The 22730-nt window shown below is 42.2% G+C and overlaps 2 protein-coding genes across 3 annotated transcripts in view; one reads left to right on the top strand and one right to left on the bottom strand.

Annotated features, from left to right (window-relative positions):
- The window catches only part of TOGARAM1 (TOG array regulator of axonemal microtubules 1), a 31176-nt gene extending 23167 nt beyond the window's left edge, over nucleotides 1–8009 (bottom strand). Inside the window, exons 1-3 of the mRNA XM_061354634.1 lie at nucleotides 7980–8009; nucleotides 7281–7494; nucleotides 5408–6897 (exon numbers count right to left, since the gene is read on the bottom strand). Coding sequence (XP_061210618.1) covers nucleotides 5408–6897; nucleotides 7281–7494; nucleotides 7980–8009 — 1734 coding nt within the window. The remainder of the gene's footprint in view (nucleotides 1–5407; nucleotides 6898–7280; nucleotides 7495–7979) is intronic.
- On the top strand, nucleotides 7224–21033 carry KLHL28 (kelch like family member 28). 2 transcript variants are annotated; one of them, XM_061354574.1, is made up of 6 exons: nucleotides 7282–7353; nucleotides 8828–8873; nucleotides 11049–11947; nucleotides 12838–13281; nucleotides 15796–16004; nucleotides 17068–21033. In XM_061354574.1, the coding sequence occupies exons 3-6, from the start codon at nucleotides 11049–11051 to the stop codon at nucleotides 17229–17231; spliced, it is 1716 nt and encodes a 571-aa protein (XP_061210558.1). In that variant the 5' UTR covers nucleotides 7282–7353; nucleotides 8828–8873; the 3' UTR covers nucleotides 17232–21033. The 2 variants fall into 2 exon arrangements, with proteins under 2 accessions (XP_061210559.1, XP_061210558.1); XM_061354575.1 differs by lacking the exon at nucleotides 8828–8873 and having other exon boundaries at nucleotides 7224–7353.
- Nucleotides 21034–22730: the final 1697 nt, after the last annotated feature.

Below are 22730 nucleotides of genomic sequence, written 5' to 3'. Positions count from 1 at the left end.
AAATGCAAAACATTTGGATGAAAGCTTTCCCAGCTATGCAATAGTTTATGTATTTTAAGCATTCTATAGTTGGTTTCTATGTCTTACTGTAATACAGGCTGACACTACTCACACAGAGGGGAAGAAGAAAATAAAATCCAGCAACAAAAACTGGTAGAGAATTGCACTAGTTGTCACCTTTAAAAATTAAACATGAACATTCTGAATTATGTACATTAGCTGTGTAAGCATTTAAATAGCAGCTATTTGAGGCATGAAAACAGCATGCCTCAGATTTAGTGTAAAAGCTGTACCTGGTAATATTAGTACCTCATAATGAGAACCTGTTATAGGTGAAGTCTGAGTAACATAAAAACTTAGCAAAGAAAAGTTCATGTTTTAAATAAAGGTGTATTGCTTTCTGATTTAATTAGTAAAAATCAGTAATTTAAATCATTTCCAGGCTATGTTAACTCTGGTCTCCTCTTTTACAGACAAGGCTCCACACAGAGGCCAAAAGAGAAGACTGAACAGAAATGGAAATATTTATGCAGCGCTGGAAAGAACAGCATCACCTGAAGTCTAAAAAACTCCTTTCCTCAATATACTGGTTGTGCGAGTGGAGAATTTGTAGTCTAGCACATACACAGTGCATTCATTTACAAAAATATGTACATGCATTTCGCAGGCTTCAAGTTCAGCAGACAGGATTAAAGTCATCCCCGTAACAAGTCCTGAGTTTGAAGCATTTCAAGCAAATCCACCAAAATGCTCAAAAGCTTAAAACTTTACATAAAAATCTTCCTCCCTGAAAGCTGGTGCTAATGCAGGACTAGACTTTGTAATCAGGCATGAGGGATTAGACTCTCACTTAGAGTATTTGCAGACAACTGCTTAAAGTACAAGGCAGCAAGGGAGAATTTAAGGAGCCTTGACACAAAATGGATCAGTTTGAATCCCATTTTTACTGGAAGATGGCAGAAGGAGTCCAGCAGGTATGAAATGATTTCGTAAGAGCAGAACAGGGAATATGAAGTTTTGAAAAGAGTTAAGAAACAAGTTCTGATGGCTATACAGCAAGAAAAATGGCTTCAATCACAGCAGCTGTACCTGTCAACATTGAGCACTGCTGTCTTTCTATAACCTGAGTGACACCAGTTTTACTGTACAAATGAGAAAAAAAAAAGAACAGCAGGTTCCAGGTTAATACAAGTCAGGATAAAAGAGGAGATGAGAACTCAGCATTCTGCTTCTGCCATTAGCCAGCTAGAAAACGCCATTTTCAATCTACGTATCTTTCACTCCACTAATAAGTGTTACTTGTACAAATTCCTTACACCCCATTTCTCCATACAGACAAAACCAGATCTGCAGAAGAAGCAAACTACACAATGCTGACATGATTGCACAGCTTTGCTCAGTTGTTCCAATTCTAGCTACAGGAATAAAAACTGTCTGCTTTCTTGTATGCAGATTCTAGTTACAGCGGTTATAAATTTGCTAAAAACAGGTATGCAGGCTGGTGGCAAATAAAAGCAAACCCAAACTGCCAGATTTTTCACTGAGGTAGATGACAGAACCTGGCAAAAGGATTTCTTTAAAGGTTTCGGTTCATTTAAATCCCAATAGTACCACCAATGTAAAAAAATATTTGAATCTCTCCACTAAAACAACTATTAACTTGGTTACCAAAGCACAGCCCTTGTAAGGGACCCATCCCTGACAAACACTCTGTTCTTACATTCTCTTCACAGCTGAGCAGAGGCACTTGCTGAAACAAAAGGTGCTCCTAATTAAAACACACTACCAAGAAGAGAGCAACAATAGAACCAATATGGAATCATGTACCTCCAAAATACTCTCCCAGCCTCCACAAAAAACACAGCTCAAATCCCACTTCAGCTTGCAATGAAAGGAAGCTTTATCAGACAAACAAACAGGCCAACTTCCATGTCCCTTTAATTCTTGTTATCACTGTGTAAAAGAGAGAGCATTTGTTTCCTAAAACTAATCTCACAGATCATTTGAACAGTCACTCAGGTCTTCATAAAGTCCAGCTATTAAGTTCTCTCTCTGGTTAGCAGATCAGTATGTAAATGGAGAAGAATTCCACACATATTGCCAAGCAGGGCAGTTTTGGGAAATTCCATCAGTGGATGCTTCATAACATAGCTTAAAATATCATTAGAATGTTCAAAAGCTTTTGCTTCCCTCCAAAGTCCAGGAGGAAGATGCACTATTTTCAACAATGGGTACAGGGACCCACAGTGTATGTATTTCACAGGGAACATGATACTAGTCAGAAATAAGACCCGCTGATCTAATAAAGACTGGTATAAATGCTATATACCCCACAAGTGCCACATTGTGGTAAGTGCACCTCAAGGCAGAGCACCGCTGAGCTGTGCCACTGGTGCTGGCTGGCTCCCTTTCCAGCAAACCTCTACGCCTGCATGCCTTATTCCAAGTTAGCCATAGCAGTGGGGCAAGGAAGTTCCTCAGGTGACCAAACAGCCCTCTCTAGGCCTTTGATAGCCCTCTGGCTCTGAAAGAGGTTGAACACAAGCTACAGTCTCATGCAGATCTAACAAATAAAGAGGAACTGTGCTGGCACCTCTGGTGTCCAGCTCGCCACCAATAGCTGGTGATACCACCACTGCTCGAGGTGGCAGCCATGTGTCACCACAGTCACAAATGGACTTTGTGTGTGCTGTGCAGAAACCTACCATGCAGGATGGACTCACAACTCTTGGTTGTGTTTGTCAGTGTCAAATTGCCCTTCTGAATCCTGCATCATAGCTGGGAACTGTCAGTTTGCAGATGGGAACAAAACAAAATCACTTTCAAAGGACTTCAGGGATTACAGAGAAATATTTCATTTAACTTCTCTGACAGAAGCTGCATTTAGACAAACCTTTGAAGGCAGTGTGCTTTAACTACAGTATATTTGTAGTACACATTAACTTACACATGTTCTACTTCACATCTTATCTGATCAGGGAAGTCTAGACATGGCCTTGGGCAATCACTGTGGATTGTGACCCTAAAAATACTAGTAGAAAAAAAACTTTAAACATTAAGCTCATTTCATGCATCCTTTCAGACACAGAATTTTTAAGCAAATTCACTTCAAAGGAATGTCTGAATTATTATTTTTTTTATATTTACACAAACAACTTGAACACCCGAATTTTATGCAGGATATACCTTCCTGAAAATAGTTCTGAAGAGACACAGGGCTAACTTACTCTCTCCCCCCCATTTTAAATGCTAAATGCCCCGAGGAAAATATCTTTATTTCTGGAGCTTACAGCAACTTCTTTCAGTTAAGAAGGAGTATATTCAAGTACAGGAAACACTGTACAAGTTTACTTGTCCCAGCGTGCCTTAGGTGAAAACACAGTTCACTTACTGGCACTGCAGATACAGACACACCACACGATAAAAGCAGTTTCATGGCACAGATGTAACAAAACAAGCACCATCAAGAAGCTAGCAAACACTGTACCAAAAATCACAAAGCCAAATAAAAAGTATGTCCCCTGCCCTGGAGAGCTTTATAATCTGTTCAGACAGATGTAACTGTAAGGTAAGACAACTAATCAGGATGTGAAGACAGGGCAACAAAGCTGTCAACCTGCAGCAATCGCACAAATATTTCAGTACTTGAACCACAACGTTGTTTAAATTTCCTTTACAGTAAATGTGGAACTAGCCCCTAGGACTCAAAGTCTCAAAACCAGAGAAGCCATGGCTGCCCCATCCCTGGCAGTGTTACAGGCCAGTTGGCCTGGAACAACCTTGTCTCGTGGAAGGTGTCCCTGTCCATAGCAAGGGGGTTGGAACTGGATGTGCTTTAAGGTCCTTTCCAGCCAAACCATTCTGTGATTCTATGATATAATCCAAAACTCATTTATCATATTACTACCAAGGATGTTCCCTACTAAACAGGGTACCTCATCATCACTGAATTGAAGCCATGAGTATGTAGTTACTTCCCCAGGTCAAATTTAAGTTCGTATCTTTTGTAAATGCACTTTACATACACAGCAAAACAGAACCCATAAATTAATTGCTTTCTCTCCCTCTTTTCACAGTTGGAAACTTCCACTTACAGGGATAAATACATATTAATAACTATTATTTCTAGAGGTTGCATTAGTTAATACTGAAAGGCTGTTTCAAAAAGAAAACCCTTCTCACTCTATAGAGATGTTTTCTATATAACTTGTTTTCCAGACCCCATTTGGATTGTAGATGGCCCAAGAGAACTTAATTGTCTGATTCATCAACTGAAGGGGATACAGATGACTTCAGGAGTTTGAATAAAGGCAATATATACACCAAAGGAGGAAAAGAGCACCTATGCATACATGAACTTCAAGGTTTTTTACACTACAATAGTGTTCACTCACATTTCTTTTTATTAAGAAACTGTATTAACAGCTAGGCTTCACAAAGTAGCACTGTTTGAGACCTCAACCGACACAGAAACAAGTTACTAAGCAACTAAGAATTAAGTTCCAAATATGTAAACGTGATAGTGAGGAATTCTACTCTACGCAGCTTTCGATCTTATAAAAAGATCTACTCACTTAAACTCCCTCACTGGAGATCAAGTTATGATAAATGAAACCTGTCCAATTAAAAAAACAACAACAAAACAACAAAAAAAAACCAAACCACCCAACAGAAAACCCAGCACACACAGATGCACTCCCAGATCTTATAACGCACGGATGGTATCCAAAACAGATGCCACAGAACAGAAAGCCAAAGTAAAAAGGTTCCTTCCCTTTGCAGCTGCTGATATGGTCAGTGATAAAAATCAAAGCTCAGGTCAGTCAGAACTGCTATTTCAGCCTGACCTACATTCTTCCTAGTTAAATCAGACTGAAACAACAGACATTTGGCAATTTTCTGGTTTAGTTTCAGGTCTGGATGCTGCCAGGAAGTGCTGGCCTCACCACACTCCAGAGCTGCGCCTTCAAAGCCCAAGCTGAACTGTCAGTTTTCCTCCAAACAGCTTTTGTATTTAGGAAAGGTTTTGCAGTCAGGAACCTTCAAATGCAAATATACAGACAGAAGCTCTAAAATAGCTTCCCCACTTCTGTACTCATTCCCTGGGTTTTATCTGGCCATTGTAAGCAACAAGTCACTAGAGTTAGATGCCAGGAGTGCCTCATGAAGTTCAGCTAACTGCAGAAAAAGATTTTTTTTTTTCTAAGTGGTAAGTTATCTGATCTGTACTAGTTTTAAATACAACATAAGGAGTTATCAAACCTTCCCAGGTTGATGTATGTATAAAAATCTTCACACATAAAATATCAGAGCCATACCAGTCAGTTAACAAACCTTTGACAATTTTCACATCTCCCTTTGAAACACGCCTTAGGACATAGGAGTCCAGTGAGGTATAGGTACATACCTGCTCCACACCCTGTGTGACAGGCATCTTGACTCCTGCACCAACTTCCTTGTATTCAGCATGCTTGTTTTCCCAAGGCAGTTTGTTTTCTCCTTTATATGCATTCAAGACTTTTCTTGAACATGCTATTTGATTGGCATCTGCACTGTGAGAACTGGAGTGCTGCAGAGCATCAACCCTCGCCTCATACCCACAGTAGCTGTGTGCACTCCGAGTCCTGTCACACATCAAGAGCCAGTCTGTATCTGCTCCTGGGGGTAAACAGGACGCCCTGTTATGACAAGATGATGGCAAGGGCACAGCATACTCTACAAACCCTTGGTCAGCAAGCTTTGGCAAAATCTTCCTGGCCAGCCTAGCTTGCACTGCATGCATCAACCCATCCCCGTTGTCCTTCAGTTCCATAGCATCCACTGCCTTGAAGAGAAGGGTGGTTTTGCCTGGGCCCATGGCAGACGCCAGCACAGCAAAAGCTTCCATGGCAGCATGCCGGACCCTGTGCTTGTTGTCCACCAGTGCTGGAGCGAGCTTAAACGCCAGCTTGGCCAGGTCCAGCTCCTCACTCGGGTAAGTGAGGAGGGCCACAATGCACATGTTGATCACCTCCTCACGGACTTTGGAATTTTTGTTCTGCTGGTACTCCTGCTGCAGCAGCAAGTCCAGCACCTGCTGAGGACCCACTGCCTTCATGAGCCACCGGAGCAGGCGCCTGTAACCCTGCCGGATGGCCAGCTTGCTGTCCCCCAGGACTTTAGTAGCAGCAGAGAACAGAGGTGTCAGGAAGGCCTTGACCTGATTGTCCAGGCGCAGAGCCAGCAGATAGATCACCTCCAATGCTCTGAGCACCACCTTGAAGTTGAAGTCACCAAGCAGAGTGCAGAGAAGGCTGATGAACCCCAGGATGCTGGGGGCAGGCACGGAGGTCACCGCGGCCTGGCTAGCATCTTCAACCACCCTCTTCAGCTCCTCCACAGCTTGCATACGGTTCTTGTAGTCCTGGTCCAGGAGGCGAGTGTGCAGCTCCGGCGCCAGCAGCCCGAACTTGAGGCCGGTGCCGCCGTGATCAGCGGAGGGCAGCGGCGCCGCGTCCTTACCAAGCGGCTGCTGACTGCCGGTGGGTGGCAAAGGCTCAGCTCCAGACTCTTCATCCCGCCTTCCGGGGGTCACGGGGCCACCCAGCTGAGGGGCCAGGATGGGGTCGAGCTCACCGGCACAGCGACAGGCAACGGGCGGGCAGGGGAAGCAGCCGCTCCCGCGGCGCCGCTCCCGTTGGGCTTTTCTACATAGCACCGGCCGCAGCCCCCACGGCAGCTCCACGGCGGGGACAGCAGCAGCATCAACAGCAGCAGCAGCATTCCCCTCACTCATCCTCCCGGAGCGCTTGTGGCCGAGTCTTGACGGGATCCCAGGGTCTGGGGGCTCCTCCATAACACGGGAGCACAGCGACAGCGCAGAGGCCGCGACCATGCGCAGCACCGTACTAAGCCACCCTGGCAACGGCGCACGCTAGAACGCTGCCGTTACTAAGAGCCGGCCAGCGCCACGCCCACTCGGCACCGACCAAGGCGCGGCGGGCGGGGGAGGGCTGGCACACCCCTCGCCACAGCCACACACCCAACCCGCCGCCGGCCCTGGGGAAAGCGTGTGCGCCGCGCGGAAGTCGATAGCCGTGAAGTGTAGCGGTCGGTGACAGGCTGCGCCGCCTGGCGCTACTGAAGCAGAGCCACCATTCCCCCCCCTCCGCGACGTGAGGAGTGGCACCGCCCGTGCCTCTGGGGTTGTGGGGGCGCAGAACTTCCCCGCCGCTGACTGGCAGAGAGCGCGGGGCGGTGGAGCCCGGAAGTGACGTTTGCCGCTGCCTGTGCTACCGTACGAGCGGAGGCGACCGAGGCAGTGGTGATCGCGGGCCGGGCCTCACTGCGGCCTGCGCTCCCTCCCACCCGCAGGTGAGCCCGGCCCCGCTCCGGAGCGGGCCCTGTGCAGAGGCGCCTCCGGCTTGGCCCGGCTTGGCCGAGGCCGCCGCGGCGTTGGTAGCGTTCCCGCAACCTGTTTGCAGTGCGGTGGGGAGTGCTGTTTACTGAGTTGATCTGTGGAGTGAAGGCGGGAGGGAGCGCTTGCAGGTATAGGGAGGGGAGAGAGGCCCCGCCTGACCTGGGGAGGCACTTGTACCAGGAGAACGGCGACAAGAGGGTGACGGCTCCGTCTCAGAGCTGTCGGCAGGGTGGCTGGTGCACAGACGCCGGGTGGCCACGTCCCGCCGGCTTCCTAGAGGGGCGGCGGAGACGTGCTGCTGGCTGTTGAAGCTTTGTGCTCGTCCGGCCGCTGCTCTTCATCCCTCTACCGCGTGAAACTGGCTGGGGTAGGAGCTTGGGCATGAAGGTGAAACGCAGTAGTGTGGGGAGCACGAAATTTCTTATGAAATGCAAACCAGTTTCTCCTTGTACGTTATACTTTGCTTCTTTTTTTGTCATGCAGTAAGTGGTTTTGTGTGGTATGTCTGGTGTTTAGAACCCAAGTTAGCTCTGTGCTTTGGGCGGGTGCTGCTGAGGTTTTAAGCTCTGCTGTAACAAACCCAGGCAAGTCGCTTGCTGGCCCCAGTCATTCTGTAGTCTAAATAAGGAACTGGCGAGCACTTAAACATTACCTTGGAACAGAAAAGTGCCTGCAGCTTTTCCTGCTGTTTTCCCATACAGAAAATGCTGTGTTCTGTGTCTTACCAGGCATCATCACATACTGTGGTTTTTAGAGGAATAAAAGCACTTCAGTAAGCGAGCTTGGGTGTTTACATTTCTGGTTAAACTTTTAATGTCCAATAAGTCTTCCCCTGCTATTCAGACAAGTTTTATTGGCAGACTGTGAACAAGATCTGATAGCCCAGTGCTAAAGGACAGCCACTTGATTTGTGTGGTGATCAGACATTGTTGGACTAGCATATGTTCTCTGGGGCTGGTAATGTTCCCGCTTCTGATTTCTTGTTCAGCAGTATAATAAATGTATGCAAATATGAGGTGTGGGTGAGCATTGCCATTCAGGAGATGCACATCAGTAGGCATCTCTGTCAGGTTTGTACAAAAAGTTTTATTTCTGTGGAATAACGTAGCTGTCATTATTTATAACTGCTCTTACAGGCTTTGGCATCTGAACTGTAACTGTTCCTTTTTCCTTCCATGTGGTGTTACCTTGTGTTTTGTGATTTCTGTGTATATGTGCAATCAAGTTACATACTGAGCGTGAACACAAAAGGAAAACAAAGTGGTTTAGCTTCTGAACTGTTCCTCTTTTCCCCCCTCTGTGCCTTCTAATATAATTTATGCTGCATATATATTGTTAGGTGGAAAATGTTATTGTATGGTACCTTGCCTTAATGCAGATACACTTTAAATACTTTCTTTTAGATACATTTGTTTTTTTTTTTTCCAGTATAGAGTTGTAATAGGACAGGGAGGAGCTTACTTATCTTTAATGGGTAAGAGGTTTTCTGCCTCTAGCTTTAAGCCCTTACTTCTTTGTCAGTGCTATTATGTTCTATATTTAAATGTTGGCAACAAATTTTATTCTTTCAGATTAAGCACTTTCTAAGTAGGCTCACTGCAAATTAGATGTCAGTTAAGGAGCTATAAAAATGATGAACTCATTATTAAGATAAAAGTAGTGAGATCTTGAAGTGTAGTCATTTAGCAAATCAAAATTAAATCAGGTTTTCAGTTCAGAAATTGAATTGTTGCAGAACAATAGTTATATTTCCTCGTGGTCCAGGATCCTGACACATCCAATACCCTCCGCCCTCTCACTGCTATAATAATTCAGTCAGAATAAAGACCTGCTGCGCCAACAGGTAGTGGTGGGCAGCACTGTTTGAATTTTAATGATGCTGAAATTAGAGCAGGTATCCTTAATGCCTGCTCTAAGTGCTTTTAACCGTCATGATGCAAACTGAAACTCTTGGAAAGAAGAGTTTGTGGGTTTTGTGGAGCTGTAGGTGGGAATGAGGATCCTTTTCTCTGCCCTTACTGGTGATGTTGGGAAGCATGGGTAGCTGCTGGTGCTGTGCGGACATGGAAATAGTGATAGCATTTCTGTCCGCTCAGCATGTGTAACTAGGACCCATGTGGTTGCTTTCCCTGGGAAGCACCTCCTCACCAGCTCCCACCTCTTGTCTCTTGATGGTGGAAGTAGGCCTAGCTCCTGGTCTTCATCATGATCATTGGGCCACGAGGATGACCAGGGGACTGAAGCACCTCCCATATGCAGACAGGCTGAGAAAGTTGGGGCTGTTCAGCATGGAGAAAAGAAGGCTGCATGGAAACCTCATAGCAGCCTCCCAGTATCTGAAGGGGGCCTACAAGGATGCTGGGGAGAGACTCTTCATTAGGGACTGTAGTGATAGGACAAGGGGTAATGGGTCCAAAATTTAACAGGGGAAGTTTAGACTGGATATAAGGAAGAAGTTCTCTATTGTAAGGGTGATGAGGCACTGGAATGTGTTGCTCAGGGAAGCTGTGAATGTTCCATCCTCGGTGGTGTTCAAGGCCAGGTTGAACAGAGCCTTGGGTGATATGGTTTAGTGTGAGGTGTCCCTGCCTGTGTAGGGGAGTTGGAACTAGATGATCTTAAGGTCCTTTCCAACCCCAACTATCTATGCTTCTATGATTGAATCATAATGTGGTTGGGTTGGAAGAGACCCTAAAGATTATGTAGTTACGCCACCCCTCATGCCACAGGCAGGGACGCTTTCCACTAAACCAGGTTGCTCCAAGCCCTGTCCAGCCTGGCCCTGAATACTGACAGAGATGGGACAGCCACAGCTTCTCTGGACAATCTGTGCCAGTGCCTCACCATCCTCACAGTCTTCCACAGGTCTGACCTCTCCAGAGGGTGAGGGCACGTCCACTAGGCATTTCCTGTCACAGTGGAAGCCCCTCAAGAGGTGAGGCAAGGATCTCCTTCTCCTGTCTTCCTGTTGCTGTTCAGAGTGCAGTAACCTCTGTTCTAGCACCTCTTTCCCTGCAGCATAGGGCTCCAGTGGCTCTGTGAGTCTTTTTTGCCTCTTTGTGCAATGAGGGATTCTCTTCTCTTGGATAGGGAATGTGGCCCTGCTGACTGGTAGGCGCTACCCAGAGCACAAGTCGGGGGGGAAGCACAGCAGGGCTTAGCTGCACCACAGAAGCACTGAGTAGGCTGCAAGGCAAGTAGCACAAAGTAGTTAAAGAACTTTTGAAAACTTTGTCTTAAGTAAGCCAGTTCTATTCTTTATCCATCTCTATTTTTGTTTCAGTCACTGTTAAGTTGTCTTAAATATCTGATATACAGTCCTGTTATGTATTCAAAGCTTCATATGATACACATTTTATTCCAGGACAGAAAAATAAAAAGTGGTGCTTCTTTTGTTGGGTTTTAAGTCATAGGTGAATAGAACATGCACTATTAATAAACATTTGATTGTCCTGGATTTAACTTGCATGAAAAATCGTAGCACATAAGGATTGGAAAAGTAAATTGAGAAGTAATAAACGCAATTAAGATAAAAGCAAAACTGGAAAATATTTTGTGAATGTTATGTGTGGCATGTCTAAGTAACATGACTAATGAAACTGTTGAAATGAAGCCCTGAGTAATGCCTTAAAAATTCTGTTTGTCACAGATGGACCAGTCGTCTCCAACCTACATGCTTGCCAACTTAACCCACTTGCATTCGGAACAGCTTCTACAAGGCCTGAACCTCCTTCGCCAGCATCACGAGCTCTGTGACATTATCCTTAGAGTTGGTGATGTCAAGATTCATGCCCACAAAGTGGTGCTTGCCAGCATCAGTCCATACTTCAAAGCTATGTTTACTGGGAACCTTTCTGAAAAGGAGAACTCGGAGGTGGAGTTCCAGTGCATCGATGAGGCAGCGCTGCAGGCCATCGTGGAGTATGCCTACACAGGAACCGTGTTTATCTCGCAAGACACAGTAGAGTCACTTCTCCCAGCTGCAAATCTTCTCCAGATCAAACTGGTAGTGAAGGAGTGCTGTGCGTTTCTCGAAAGCCAGCTTGACCCTGGTAATTGCATTGGGATTTCTCGTTTTGCAGAGACCTATGGATGTCATGACCTCTACCTGGCTGCTAACAAGTACATTTGTCAAAATTTCGAAGATGTTTGTCAGACAGAAGAATTTTTTGAGCTTACGCATTCTGAATTGGATGAAATAGTTTCCAATGACTGCTTGAATGTTGTGACAGAAGAAACTGTTTTTTATGCACTAGAGTCCTGGATCAAATATGATGTGCAGGAGCGGCAGAAATACTTGGCACAGCTGCTACATTGCGTTCGGTTGCCGCTGCTGAGTGTGAAGTTTCTTACGAGGTTATATGAAGCAAACCATCTCATTCGCGATGACCATACTTGTAAACACCTGCTGAATGAAGCCCTAAAATATCACTTTATGCCTGAACACAGACTTTCCCACCAGACCATGCTGATGACACGACCTCGCTGTGCTCCTAAAGTTCTTTGTGCTGTAGGAGGAAAAGCTGGACTGTTTGCCTGTTTGGAAAGGTAAGTAATAGTAAAGTCATTGCACTGAATTCAAAATAGATTTTGATTTAATGAGTAATCTTCAAAATTGCAGGGTTTTGTTTGTGCCAACAGAAATAGCTAAAAATCTTATAATTTTAATTCTGTTGATTTGAGAATTTGGTTAATAAAAGTGGTTAATAAAAAGTTTGTATGTTACAACTTTGTTGTTCTAGGTCTTTTCATTTTACGTATTTTTTGCCTGATCTCTTATTTTTCCAGACAATAAAATCTTAAATTTAACCTAACACATGACAAATAGGCTTCCTTGAAAACTTGAAAGTCCTTGGGATTAAGATAGACTTAATCAGAGAAGAGTGAAGAGGTAATTCTTAGAAATGACATGTTCTTGATCATAAAGTAATCATGACTTCAGGCTCTGCTGCTGAGTAGCTATCCACATCTAACAGGCTGGGAGAGCTGTGTTTGTCCACCCTGGAGAAGAGAAGGTTTGAGGGAGATCTTAGAGCAGCTCCCACTGCCTAAATGGGTCAACAAAAAGGCTGGAGAGGGGCTTTTTCAAGGGCGTGTTGTGATAGGACAAGAGGAAATGGCTTTGGACTGGCAGAGGGGAGATTTAGATTAGATACTGAAAGAAGTGGGGGTGTGAGGCTGGTGAGACACTGGCACAGGTTGCCCAAAGAAGGCCAGGTTGAATAGGGCATGGAGCAACCTGGTCTAGTGGAAGGTGTCCCTGCTTGTCGCAGAAGGGGATTGGAACTGGATAGTCTTAAAGGTCCCTTCTAACACAAACTATTCTACAAAATACAGTCTGTGGAGTAATCTTAAGACTTGTCTTTGATGCTCATTTGCACTTCACAGAGCTTCAGGAGGTTAGGTATACTCACGTAATCTTTGTTTTTCTATTTCAGTGTTGAAATGTATTTTCCCCAGAATGACTCCTGGATAGGCCTGGCACCTCTTAGCATTCCCCGCTATGAATTTGGAATATGTGTCCTAGACCAGAAAATATACGTTGTAGGAGGGATTGCAACCCATGTGTGTCAAGGCATCAGTTATCGAAAGCATGAGAATTCAGTGGAGTGCTGGGACTCTGATACGAACACTTGGACGTCTCTTGAAAGGATGTTTGAGAGCCGGAGTACTCTGGGAGTGGTGGTTCTAGCAGGAGAGCTCTATGCCTTAGGTGGCTATGATGGGCAGTCTTACTTACAAACTGTAGAGAAATACATCCCTAAAGTGAAGGAATGGCAGTTAGTGGCCCCGATGAACAAAACAAGAAGTTGTTTTGCTGCAGCTGTCTTGGACGGCATGATATATGCTATTGGTGGTTATGGTCCTGCCCATATGAACAGGTACGTACTTTTGCTGTGTGTAGCTCAATGTTATAAACTGGAAATCAGCAAAACTCCCTGTTAAGCTTGTGTTTGGCAGCCAGTTAAAGATAATTCTAAAATAGATCGGCAATCCACAGTGGACCTCATTAATCCTTGTTCTGCAGCATCAGTCTAATAATTCAACTGGGAAGTCTTTTAACTTACCTTTATATGTTCCAGCTCAGAGTATGTGTGTTTGGGGCTTGTTTTTTTTTTTGGGTATTTTTAATCCTTAAGAAGGGAAAATGGTAAAGACAAAGACATACATGTGTATTACTAAGCAAGGTGGTACAAGACACATGACCTTGTAGATACACAAGCTGGTTAACTTAGCAGGTTGGTATTGAGAGAGCTTATTTGCTCAGACCTTGATGTAGTGCACTTGTAACAATGTGGTGGTGCTACAACTTGGTTACTGAGCTCTCAGGAGAGGGCTTGCTTAGCACTGTACCAGTGCTGTGTGAATCCTTGTATCTCAAGCCTGCAAAACACTAGGATGCTGCTTAGCTTTACCATTGAAAACACTGATTGGAAACAAATAGGGGCTTAATATACAGAAAATAAATATATACCTCAGATGGAATCTTAAAGTAGTCTTAAAGTAGTAGTGAAGAACAGGGGCACTTAGTTGTGCAAAGAAATCATTTGCCCTCTATTAAAATAGGAACAAATTGGCCATTAGTCCCTTCAGGAAGCAACTTAAAAAACTACAAGTGTAAGTAACTAAATGAAGAATGGAAACAAAAGAATGGAAACAAAAACCTTGCTTACAGGAAGGGATACACTGGTTGTTTAACAGTGTAGTATAACATCATAACACTAGTCGTTAATGATACTTACTTTTTATACTTGATACGTTTTTATCTAAAACAGTTTGTGAAGCAAAGGATTGGTTTCCAAATAGGAAAGTGTAGAGAAGTATTTTTATCTGGAAAATGCAAACAATTTTTTAAAATCACTAAAATACAAAACAGCAATGTTAAACTCAATTGTAACAGGGTTTCATGAAATTTAGTGGCATTATTCTAATTTCTTATATTTTAGATCATGAGCTGTAGTAGCAGTTGAAATACTTAACAGACCAACAGACCATATCTAAAAGATTCTGTTGGCTCTAGGATTTCTTCACATTGGCATTTGACCTGGAATAATTAAGCTGCAGTGTTGTCCGTGTGGTCACTCTTAGCTCTGTACTGCCTTTGGACCGTACATTGGTTTTAGGAGTAGCTTAAAGCAGAGTTGGTGGCAGAGTAGAGCAGGTTCTGGGAGTTGCTGTGGGACCTGTGGGATGCTCATTTAACTGCAGCCGTTTCACAGACTAACAAAAGGAAGATAATCAAGACCTCACTCTTGCCCAAAGTGGTCCCTAGAACTTGAATGCTTAGTGTGGTCACACAGGCCTTTGGAAGGTAAACTCAGTAACTGCCTTTCAGAAAATGAAAGATTTAGCACTGGAGCAATAGGAAATGTCTTTATCAAGTGGGTACCTTTAGAGGGAAAGCTCTTAACTTTAAAATTCACCACTAGCTTCAGTCAGAAAGTAACTGCTAGCAGCTCCTGGAGAAGAAGTTGATATTTCATTATTTGCCTTTTTTAAAATTACTTTACTTTTTATTGAATAATTTTGGTTTAATTATTCAAGAATGCACCTTTTCTCCAGCTACTCTGTAGTGCTGCTGATTTTGTCATCCCCTTTTTTCTGCCGCCTCGTGCTACTGAAGCTACACTTGGACAGGGAACGGCTACATGCTGTGCGAATGTTAATGACTGACCATCTGTACAGCTCCAGTGATTAAAAAGTAATAATGACAATTGTAATTAATTTCCATTTTATCCTGAAGATCTATTCTACCCTTAGTATTTTGATCAAGCCTCTTTACTGCTTTTCCTGGGGAATATGCTCTCCATGTTTTTTTTCCCCTCTCTGTTATTTTCAGGCAAGCCTAAAGGAAGTTTTTAATTCAGTATGTTACCCAAATAGATGCACTTCAGATCCGCGTTGTGTTCAGTGGTTCACGAGTTGCCTTTTTGTATAAATAGCATCAGTCATTCTTGAAGGAGCTTTCAGTTCTTAGGCCAGCTTTGAAGAATCTTGCTTTGTTTCCATATGTAACCTGCAGATCAGGGTAGTGGCATAAGGACATTGGAGAAGTGGCAAAACTGCAGTTGATGAGTCAGGATGAAATATGTTAAAACTGCTTTTTAGCATCATTCTTTTTGAGAACCTCCACCTGTATGTGTTGCCAAAGGGCCCTACGATGCAGTTGATGCTTATGAGGTGATAACACCAGTTTTAGTGTCTTGTGTCACTGGGTAGTACAAAGCAGAATTTTCCATTAGCTAAAGCATTTTTTGTTGCCTTGCAAAATTCCTGTGTATGGTAATAGCGGTTGCCAGAACTAGATGTACTTCTGACAAATGCAGATTTCTTGTGGAATGAAATTTCAATGTCACTAAAATCCAAGCCTCACAAGTTGTTTGTTGTATTTGCAGCATGGAGCGTTATGATCCAAGTAAAAACTCGTGGGAGACAGTAGCTTCAATGGCTGATAAACGAATAAACTTTGGTGTCGGTGTCATGCTGGGCTTCATTTTTGTAGTGGGGGGACACAATGGTGTGTCTCACTTATCAAGCATTGAGAGATATGATCCTCATCAAAATCAGTGGACTGTATGTCGACCCATGAAGGAACCCAGAACAGGTAGGGACGTACAAAATTCTCAGCAGTTAACTTGGATATTCTTTCAGAAATAAACTGCAGTTTGACCTGATAGAAGCTGCAATAAAGTTGCAGTGACTTGTCTGCAGAGCATTGCACTTCATCTGTGAATGAAGATCATTTAATTAGCTCTGTGAAAGAATGTTTCGTAGAATCCTAGAATCCCAGGTTGGAAGGGACCTCAAAGATGATCTGGTCCAACATTTCTAGGCAAAGCGTGACCTAGACTAGATGCCCCAGCACCCTGTCCAGCTGAATCTTAAGTTTCCAGTGTTGAGGAATCCATCACCTCCAATGGCTGATTGTTCTCACTGTAAAAAATCTTGTGTCTAGTCGGAATCTCCCCAAGTCTAACTTGTGCCCATCACCCCTCAGCTTTCTCATGGGACTCCTTATAAAAAGGAAGTCTTCGTCATGGCCACCTTTTAAATACTGGATCATGGTGATCAGATCTTCCCTGAGCCTTTTTTTCTGTAGGCTGAACAGACCCAGCTCTCTCAGCCTTTCCTCACATGGCTTTGCAGTCCTTGGATCATCCTTCTAGGTGATCCTTCTAGTCACCCTTCTCTAGACCCTCTCCAGCCTGTCTACATCTTTTATTTATCTATTTTTAATTACAGTCTAATTTATTAATACTGAGCTGTAATAAAAATAATCTGAAGTAATATTTCTACTCTATTTTTTACTAACTTTATTGATTTTTGAGTGAGTTTCGGCAGTTCTGTGGTTGCTGTTCTATTGTTATTTTATTTTACATCGCGACTCAGTAGTGCATATTCTCTTCTGTATTTCCGACAAAGAGTACTGGGACAGAAGAGCATTGCTTTGCCATAGGGAAGGGTGTGAGAACAGTAAAAATGAGTGTAAGACCTGAACAAGGAGGGACTCTTCATTTAACACCCATTTTCTTTAAAGGAGAGTCTGGGGGAACTTGTCTGTTCAGCCTTTAGGAGATGGGGAGAGTCTGGTTCCAATTAGGAACAAAAATACTTACTTCCACACTCTGACTTGATGGTGATGCATTCTTTTATTTTCTTTCCAACAGGAGTTGGTGCAGCTGTAATCGATAACTACCTTTATGTAGTTGGAGGTCATTCAGGCTCATCCTACCTGAACACTGTACAGAAGTATGATCCCATCTCAGATACCTGGCTGGACTCTGCTGGGATGATGTACTGTCGATGCAATTTTGGTTTGACTGCACTTTGATGTAAAGCAGGACTTTACAGGCCCAATGCAAAGATTGAGCTTAATCTGCTTGAAAGAACCCCTGTTGTTGGAGACCATAAGCTGCATTTTCTGAAGCTGGAAAATTGGAATAATGTGATGTTGGGATTGAAATGAGGAAGGATTTGTTTTCTTCCGGCAATTGGACTTTGTTACGTTGGTGACACAGGCAGGAGGAGTAAAAAGCTTATTTACCAGCGGGGTTTAGATAGCATCCTATTAAGGGCAGTGAATTTTAGAGAGTACTGTACATGCCTGGGATACAGTTAGAAAACTCGCTGTATATCTAACCCTTTCACTTTCTAGAGCTCGTCTCTCTCCTGCCTACTATGAAATACGAAGTTTACTGTGCTTGGGGTGAAAGATGTGTGAATGTGTTTTACGGCTGGACACTTTGCTGATAATTGTCTGGTTGTGTCTTCATATTAAGAAACGCCAGTGCTTCATAATTTTTTTTTTATGAACAGTAACTAAAGGGCTGCCTTGTTTCTGTATCTCAAGGTTTGTAAATAATAAATGCCATAGTATGTTGCCTGTACACTCTCCTTTATCACCTGCTTACTGGTAGGAGGGCCAGGATGATAATTATTAACTACTTAGAGATTTACAAGGCAAATCTATTGCCTCTTAACGAAGTTTTTTGATCTGATGAAATCACATTTTTAACTTTCCCTTATTTTCGTTTTGTGGATAAATGACTGCTAGATTAAATGACTTAATCTTGCAATCCTGCTGTGTGTTTTCAACTGTCATGCAAGGAAAAATGACAACAGTAATGCCACAGCAGCATTCATAGCATGATATAAGATAAATACTAAAAAATTAATCCGTCCCATCCTTCTCCCAAGCGTGCTTGCGTTCATACTCCATACAACTTCCTTTTAAAAGAATGTATGATTGCTTTCTCAGAGTGTTCAGACCTAAAAATGGTGCTAAATGTAGGACATAATGATAAAGCTGTTACTGATTTTAGTGCAGTATGCATAAAGCATGATTGTTTTGATTGTTCTAGTGTTTTTGTTTGTTATTTGCTCGATACATTCGTGCCTATGAAAACTGTCAAGCATAACAAAATGCACAGCATGAGCTCATTTGTTACATTGTTTTTGTATTTTGTTTTTACAGAAGTCCTAAGCTTATTGTTCCTATTCTCACAAGTACATAAATAGGGAGTGAATAGTGAGATCCTGTCTCTGGTTCTTCAGACAGCCTTGCATGTAACACAGGATGGAGTGAGTGGATAGGGTTGCTCATCCCAAGCATGTGTCCTGTATAATGGAACACTGAAGGTCTGTTCCAGTGACTAACTAGAATCTCAAGAGTTAGAACTTTCTGGTAGGCCTAAACTTAGTGAAAACTTGGGCAGATAACTAGAAAGCAATGCTGTGGGTCATAACTGTTATTTAAAATAGATGAGTGAATAAATAGTCATTAATTTAAAATGTTCTGGTTTGTTTTCTGATTTTTAACTAGGAATCATGGTTATCTTGAATTTTTGTTTTGACATCTGCATATGTGTTGCCAGGCCTGGTACTGAAGAATTTTTCTGCCTCCAGAGTTACTTTATCCTTGTTTTAATGTTTTACATTGGTGTTTGTTACCCTTTGTTTTTCAAGCTCATATAGTATTATTTTTGAAGGTGCAATAATATTTGAAGTAGTTGCTTTAAAAGCCATTTCTTTAAAAGTGTGCGTAGTGGAGGAGTTTGAGTGTATTTGATTTATTCTGAGTTCCTGCAAAGCAAATTGCAGCCAGGCAAGCAGTGGTGTTCTTTGTTCTTCCATACACTAACATTCAGATTTTAAACAGTCAAGGAGGCGAGGATGTTTTCACCATAAGACATTATTCATAGATAACAGGTGTTTGCACAGGTTATAAAATCCTGCATGTATTCTTCAGATTTGGTAGAATGAAGCAGGACTTTATAAGGTAATAAAGGGTAACAATAAATAAAAGTAACAATTCCAGTGTTTTCAATGCAATTAATTTGACCCACTAAGGATTCTAGTTTTATAGCAATAATAGCATAATTATCCCAGTGAATCTATTGATAGGACACAAGTAGCTACGTGCTTGTACGTGGCATGTTTGTGTATGGGGAGGAGAAAGAAGGGGAGGCAGGTTGGGGATTGGGGAATTAACGTAGTTATTTCAGCCCATTGCAGAGATTCCCTTCTCATTCTGTCCAGGTGAATGCACAAGCTGAATGTTTTTGTGTGCTGTTTCACTTCTTGGTCTGTTTCACAGAGATGCCATTATCATATTTTCCAATATACACTGGAGGTAAAGATGCTTAAACTAATATTGAAATAAGAAAAATTCCTCACATAAAAGAGAAGTTTATGCCTTTTTCTGATAGGACTCTTTCCAGACAGTTCAGTATATACTGTGCTTTTTAAGAGTTTAACACCGATAGAATTCATGAATGAAGATGCTCACAAACCTGTTCTGATTAGAAGTACTAGTAAACACTGTTTTCAGTTAGTAGAAAGTGGTGTGCAAGGTGTAGAAATGGTCTTGACTTCAACAAAAAAATCCATAGGGCAGGATGGTGGTTTTTCACTATTTACATAAACATCTTTCATTGATGGAAGTCAAAGCACTTAAAACTGCAAAATGTGTTACTCAGTCTACCTAGGCAGTGGCAATGTTAAATCGGGGCGTAGAGATGGACCCCAGATTGTGTAATGTGGCACTGCTAAATTTAAGGTAGCAGCATAAACAATTTTTTTTTAGTAAGCAAGCTTGGTATGAAGAATGGGAAAAATGCCTAATGAAATACAGTGAAGATCAGGTGATCTGTTTAGCTAAAATGGATCAAACTGGGTATCAGTTATGGGATCATGTAACTTAAAATCATGCCATCTTTGTTTTCTGTTCTGGGTACTTGTCCTGTTCACTGAAGTGCTTGGTTTTAGAAACATCAGACACAACAGTTGGTTTAAATTTGCATCTGAAGAACAATGCTCTCATTGTAATGTCTGTTTTGCAGTGTAAGAATTAAGGACCTTAAAATGTCATACAACTGCAAATTATCATCCAGTTCTATTTCTTAGTCACTCAAAATTGTCTGTAAAGCACTTAAAAGTGGGTATGTGTTTATATGTGTACGTACAGTTCCTGAATTTCAGATTTTTCCTTTTTAGAGCTACTCATTTGTAAGCTTCTTGACAGTCTCTCCTACTAGCAATGCTTCTCTTTCAGAAAGTCTAGTTGAAATCTCTAGAGGGCCAAATGTGTCCAGTATGCGTGACACTTAACTCTTTTTTTCTGGGAGACAGCGTGTTGCTTTTGTCAGTTTGCCATCTGTAAGTCCCCATTCACTATATGAAACAATGCAAAATGTCCTATCTTGCCTTAAATTCTTGATATTGAACTGAAATACAAAGAACTGGATGATAATTCCTATTTTTTTGCCTTATGCCCTGTCCTGTATTTTAAAACCAAGGATAACTATTATTTTTAGCAGGATTTAATAATTCTACAGAGAATACCAAATTGTACTTGGGCTTGACCAGAGTGCTTTGGTTGAGAGTATAAAATGATATATGTAGTTTTGTGTACGTAGAGTGTTTTTACATGTACATCTTTTCTAGCTGCAATGTTCTGGTTTTGTTACTGTTTACAGAAGTGGCATTTGAGTTCAACAGAAAATAACTGTAACCTGCATTCTCGGTCTTTATTAGTGTTCTCAATGTGTTTGCTCTTGTGATAATGCTCTGTAAGTATTGTAAGTTTCATTGAATGTAAAACAGTTTAGTAAATAAACTTGGGGAAAAACTTATTTTTACACTTCTGTTGGATGGTGAATATGAATACACTGTAGCTTTTGTCTTCTCATGCTGCAGAAGGAGTTTGCAGCTAAACAATTTTAATTTACTGTTAGACAACCCTTCACACCTGTGTTTTAGGTGAGGATTTCACTTCACGTGGTGGATTACATGAAGTAACAACAGGCACTCCTCTCTGCCTCCATTAGTGAAATAGAAATTTAAGGTTTGGCAGTTCTGCATTGTAATTTTTTTTTCTTGGCTTTAATCTAAATACAGGCAGAAATAACTTATTTATTTACGTAGTTAAGAGCAGAGATTAGTATGTTGAGCTTACTTTCTTGCCCAAGTGAGAATTCAGCTTGTGGTTGCTGCTGTAGGAGATGCTATCTACCTCTGGTACTCACGGGTATTCAACAATACCATCATAAAGCACAGTTCTGTAACCTGTGAATTCTGGCTGCAAAATGCTGACTTTATAGTCTTAGTCATGCTGAAGCTGGCACAAAAGGAAAAAACTCAAATTATTTTCTTGGGGGGGAGGGTGTAATTTACTACATTAATAAAAGACTTTTGGATAATATTCATCCAGGAGTTAATTTCCACTTTCCCTACGTTTAAAGGTGGTTATTACACTGATGTAGCACTTCACGTGACAGACTAGGCAGGTGAGGATTTTTTCCAATTTATTTTACCATAAAGTTACCCATTTTAAAAAAGAATATGATTGTGTCAGAAATACCAACACCTTGCATGGCATTTGGCTTCAAATTGCATAGACAGTACAACATAAAATGGCTGTAGTCATCCACTTTCTTTGGATCTCAAGTATACTTAATACACAGACCTTAATTTTAGGAATGATCAGGAACATAATGGTAAAAGGAACAAAATTTAGGAGGTTTTAGCTGTCTAAATTAAACTATTAGGGTGAACCCCCCCAACCTCTGCTTCAGTAAATATAATATAGAAAAAAGACATTTCTAAGCCCACTGTAGGTGAATGCAGTAAGCATTAATTTGAGAACTGCAGTGCTTTTCTTTACTGAAGAGCAAGGCACCTTCTAATAAAAGTTGGAAAATAAAAAGTCAGGGGGATAGCATCATCATCCAGTGCAGGCATCTGCTGGTGGAATACATGCCTGACAGGCAGCTGCTCTCACCAGCAAATCCCTGAATCCAGCTCTCACAGAGATCTGTCTTCCTGTGGCTGACATGCAAGAGGCAGGTTCTGACACTGCCTCCTCTCTGAAGCTGATAAACCCCGGGGTGAAGATACTTGTTACAGCTGGTGAGCAAAGGGACATCAGGGCTGGGGAGGATGGAAGGGGAAAAGGGAAGAGCTTTGGTTTCAAAACCTAGTTTTTCAGAATAGGTAGAACAGTGATTAACTTGAAGGGAAATAGCCTTTACCCTTTGATTCTTTATAGGAGAGAAAAAAGTCCACACTTTCTTTTTTTCCCCTCTCTGACAGAGGCATGTGGCTGGTTGTGTTCTTAGGTGGTGCTATTAACAATTCAAGTCCTGTGCATTTTGAAGTAGAAAAATTATATTGCTTTTGATGATGTTACTTGAGAGCTAGAGCTGAGTGCATGCTTGATTGCTTTATTTAATTGGAGACAAAATTCAAATACCAATAGCTTTGAGCTGCAAATTTGAGTACATGTTTTAGTCCTAAAATCTCAAGGCTGTGCAGTGGGTGGTTGACCCAT

The sequence above is a fragment of the Neopsephotus bourkii genome, unplaced genomic scaffold (genome assembly GCF_033783945.1).
Source record: "Neopsephotus bourkii isolate Nb327-2 ecotype Australia unplaced genomic scaffold, CSIRO-AGI_Nbou_v1 NB_740, whole genome shotgun sequence".
Taxonomy (NCBI): domain Eukaryota; kingdom Metazoa; phylum Chordata; class Aves; order Psittaciformes; family Psittacidae; genus Neopsephotus; species Neopsephotus bourkii.
Note: the sequence above shows the minus strand (reverse complement) of the source record. Positions and strands in the feature narration are given on the sequence as shown.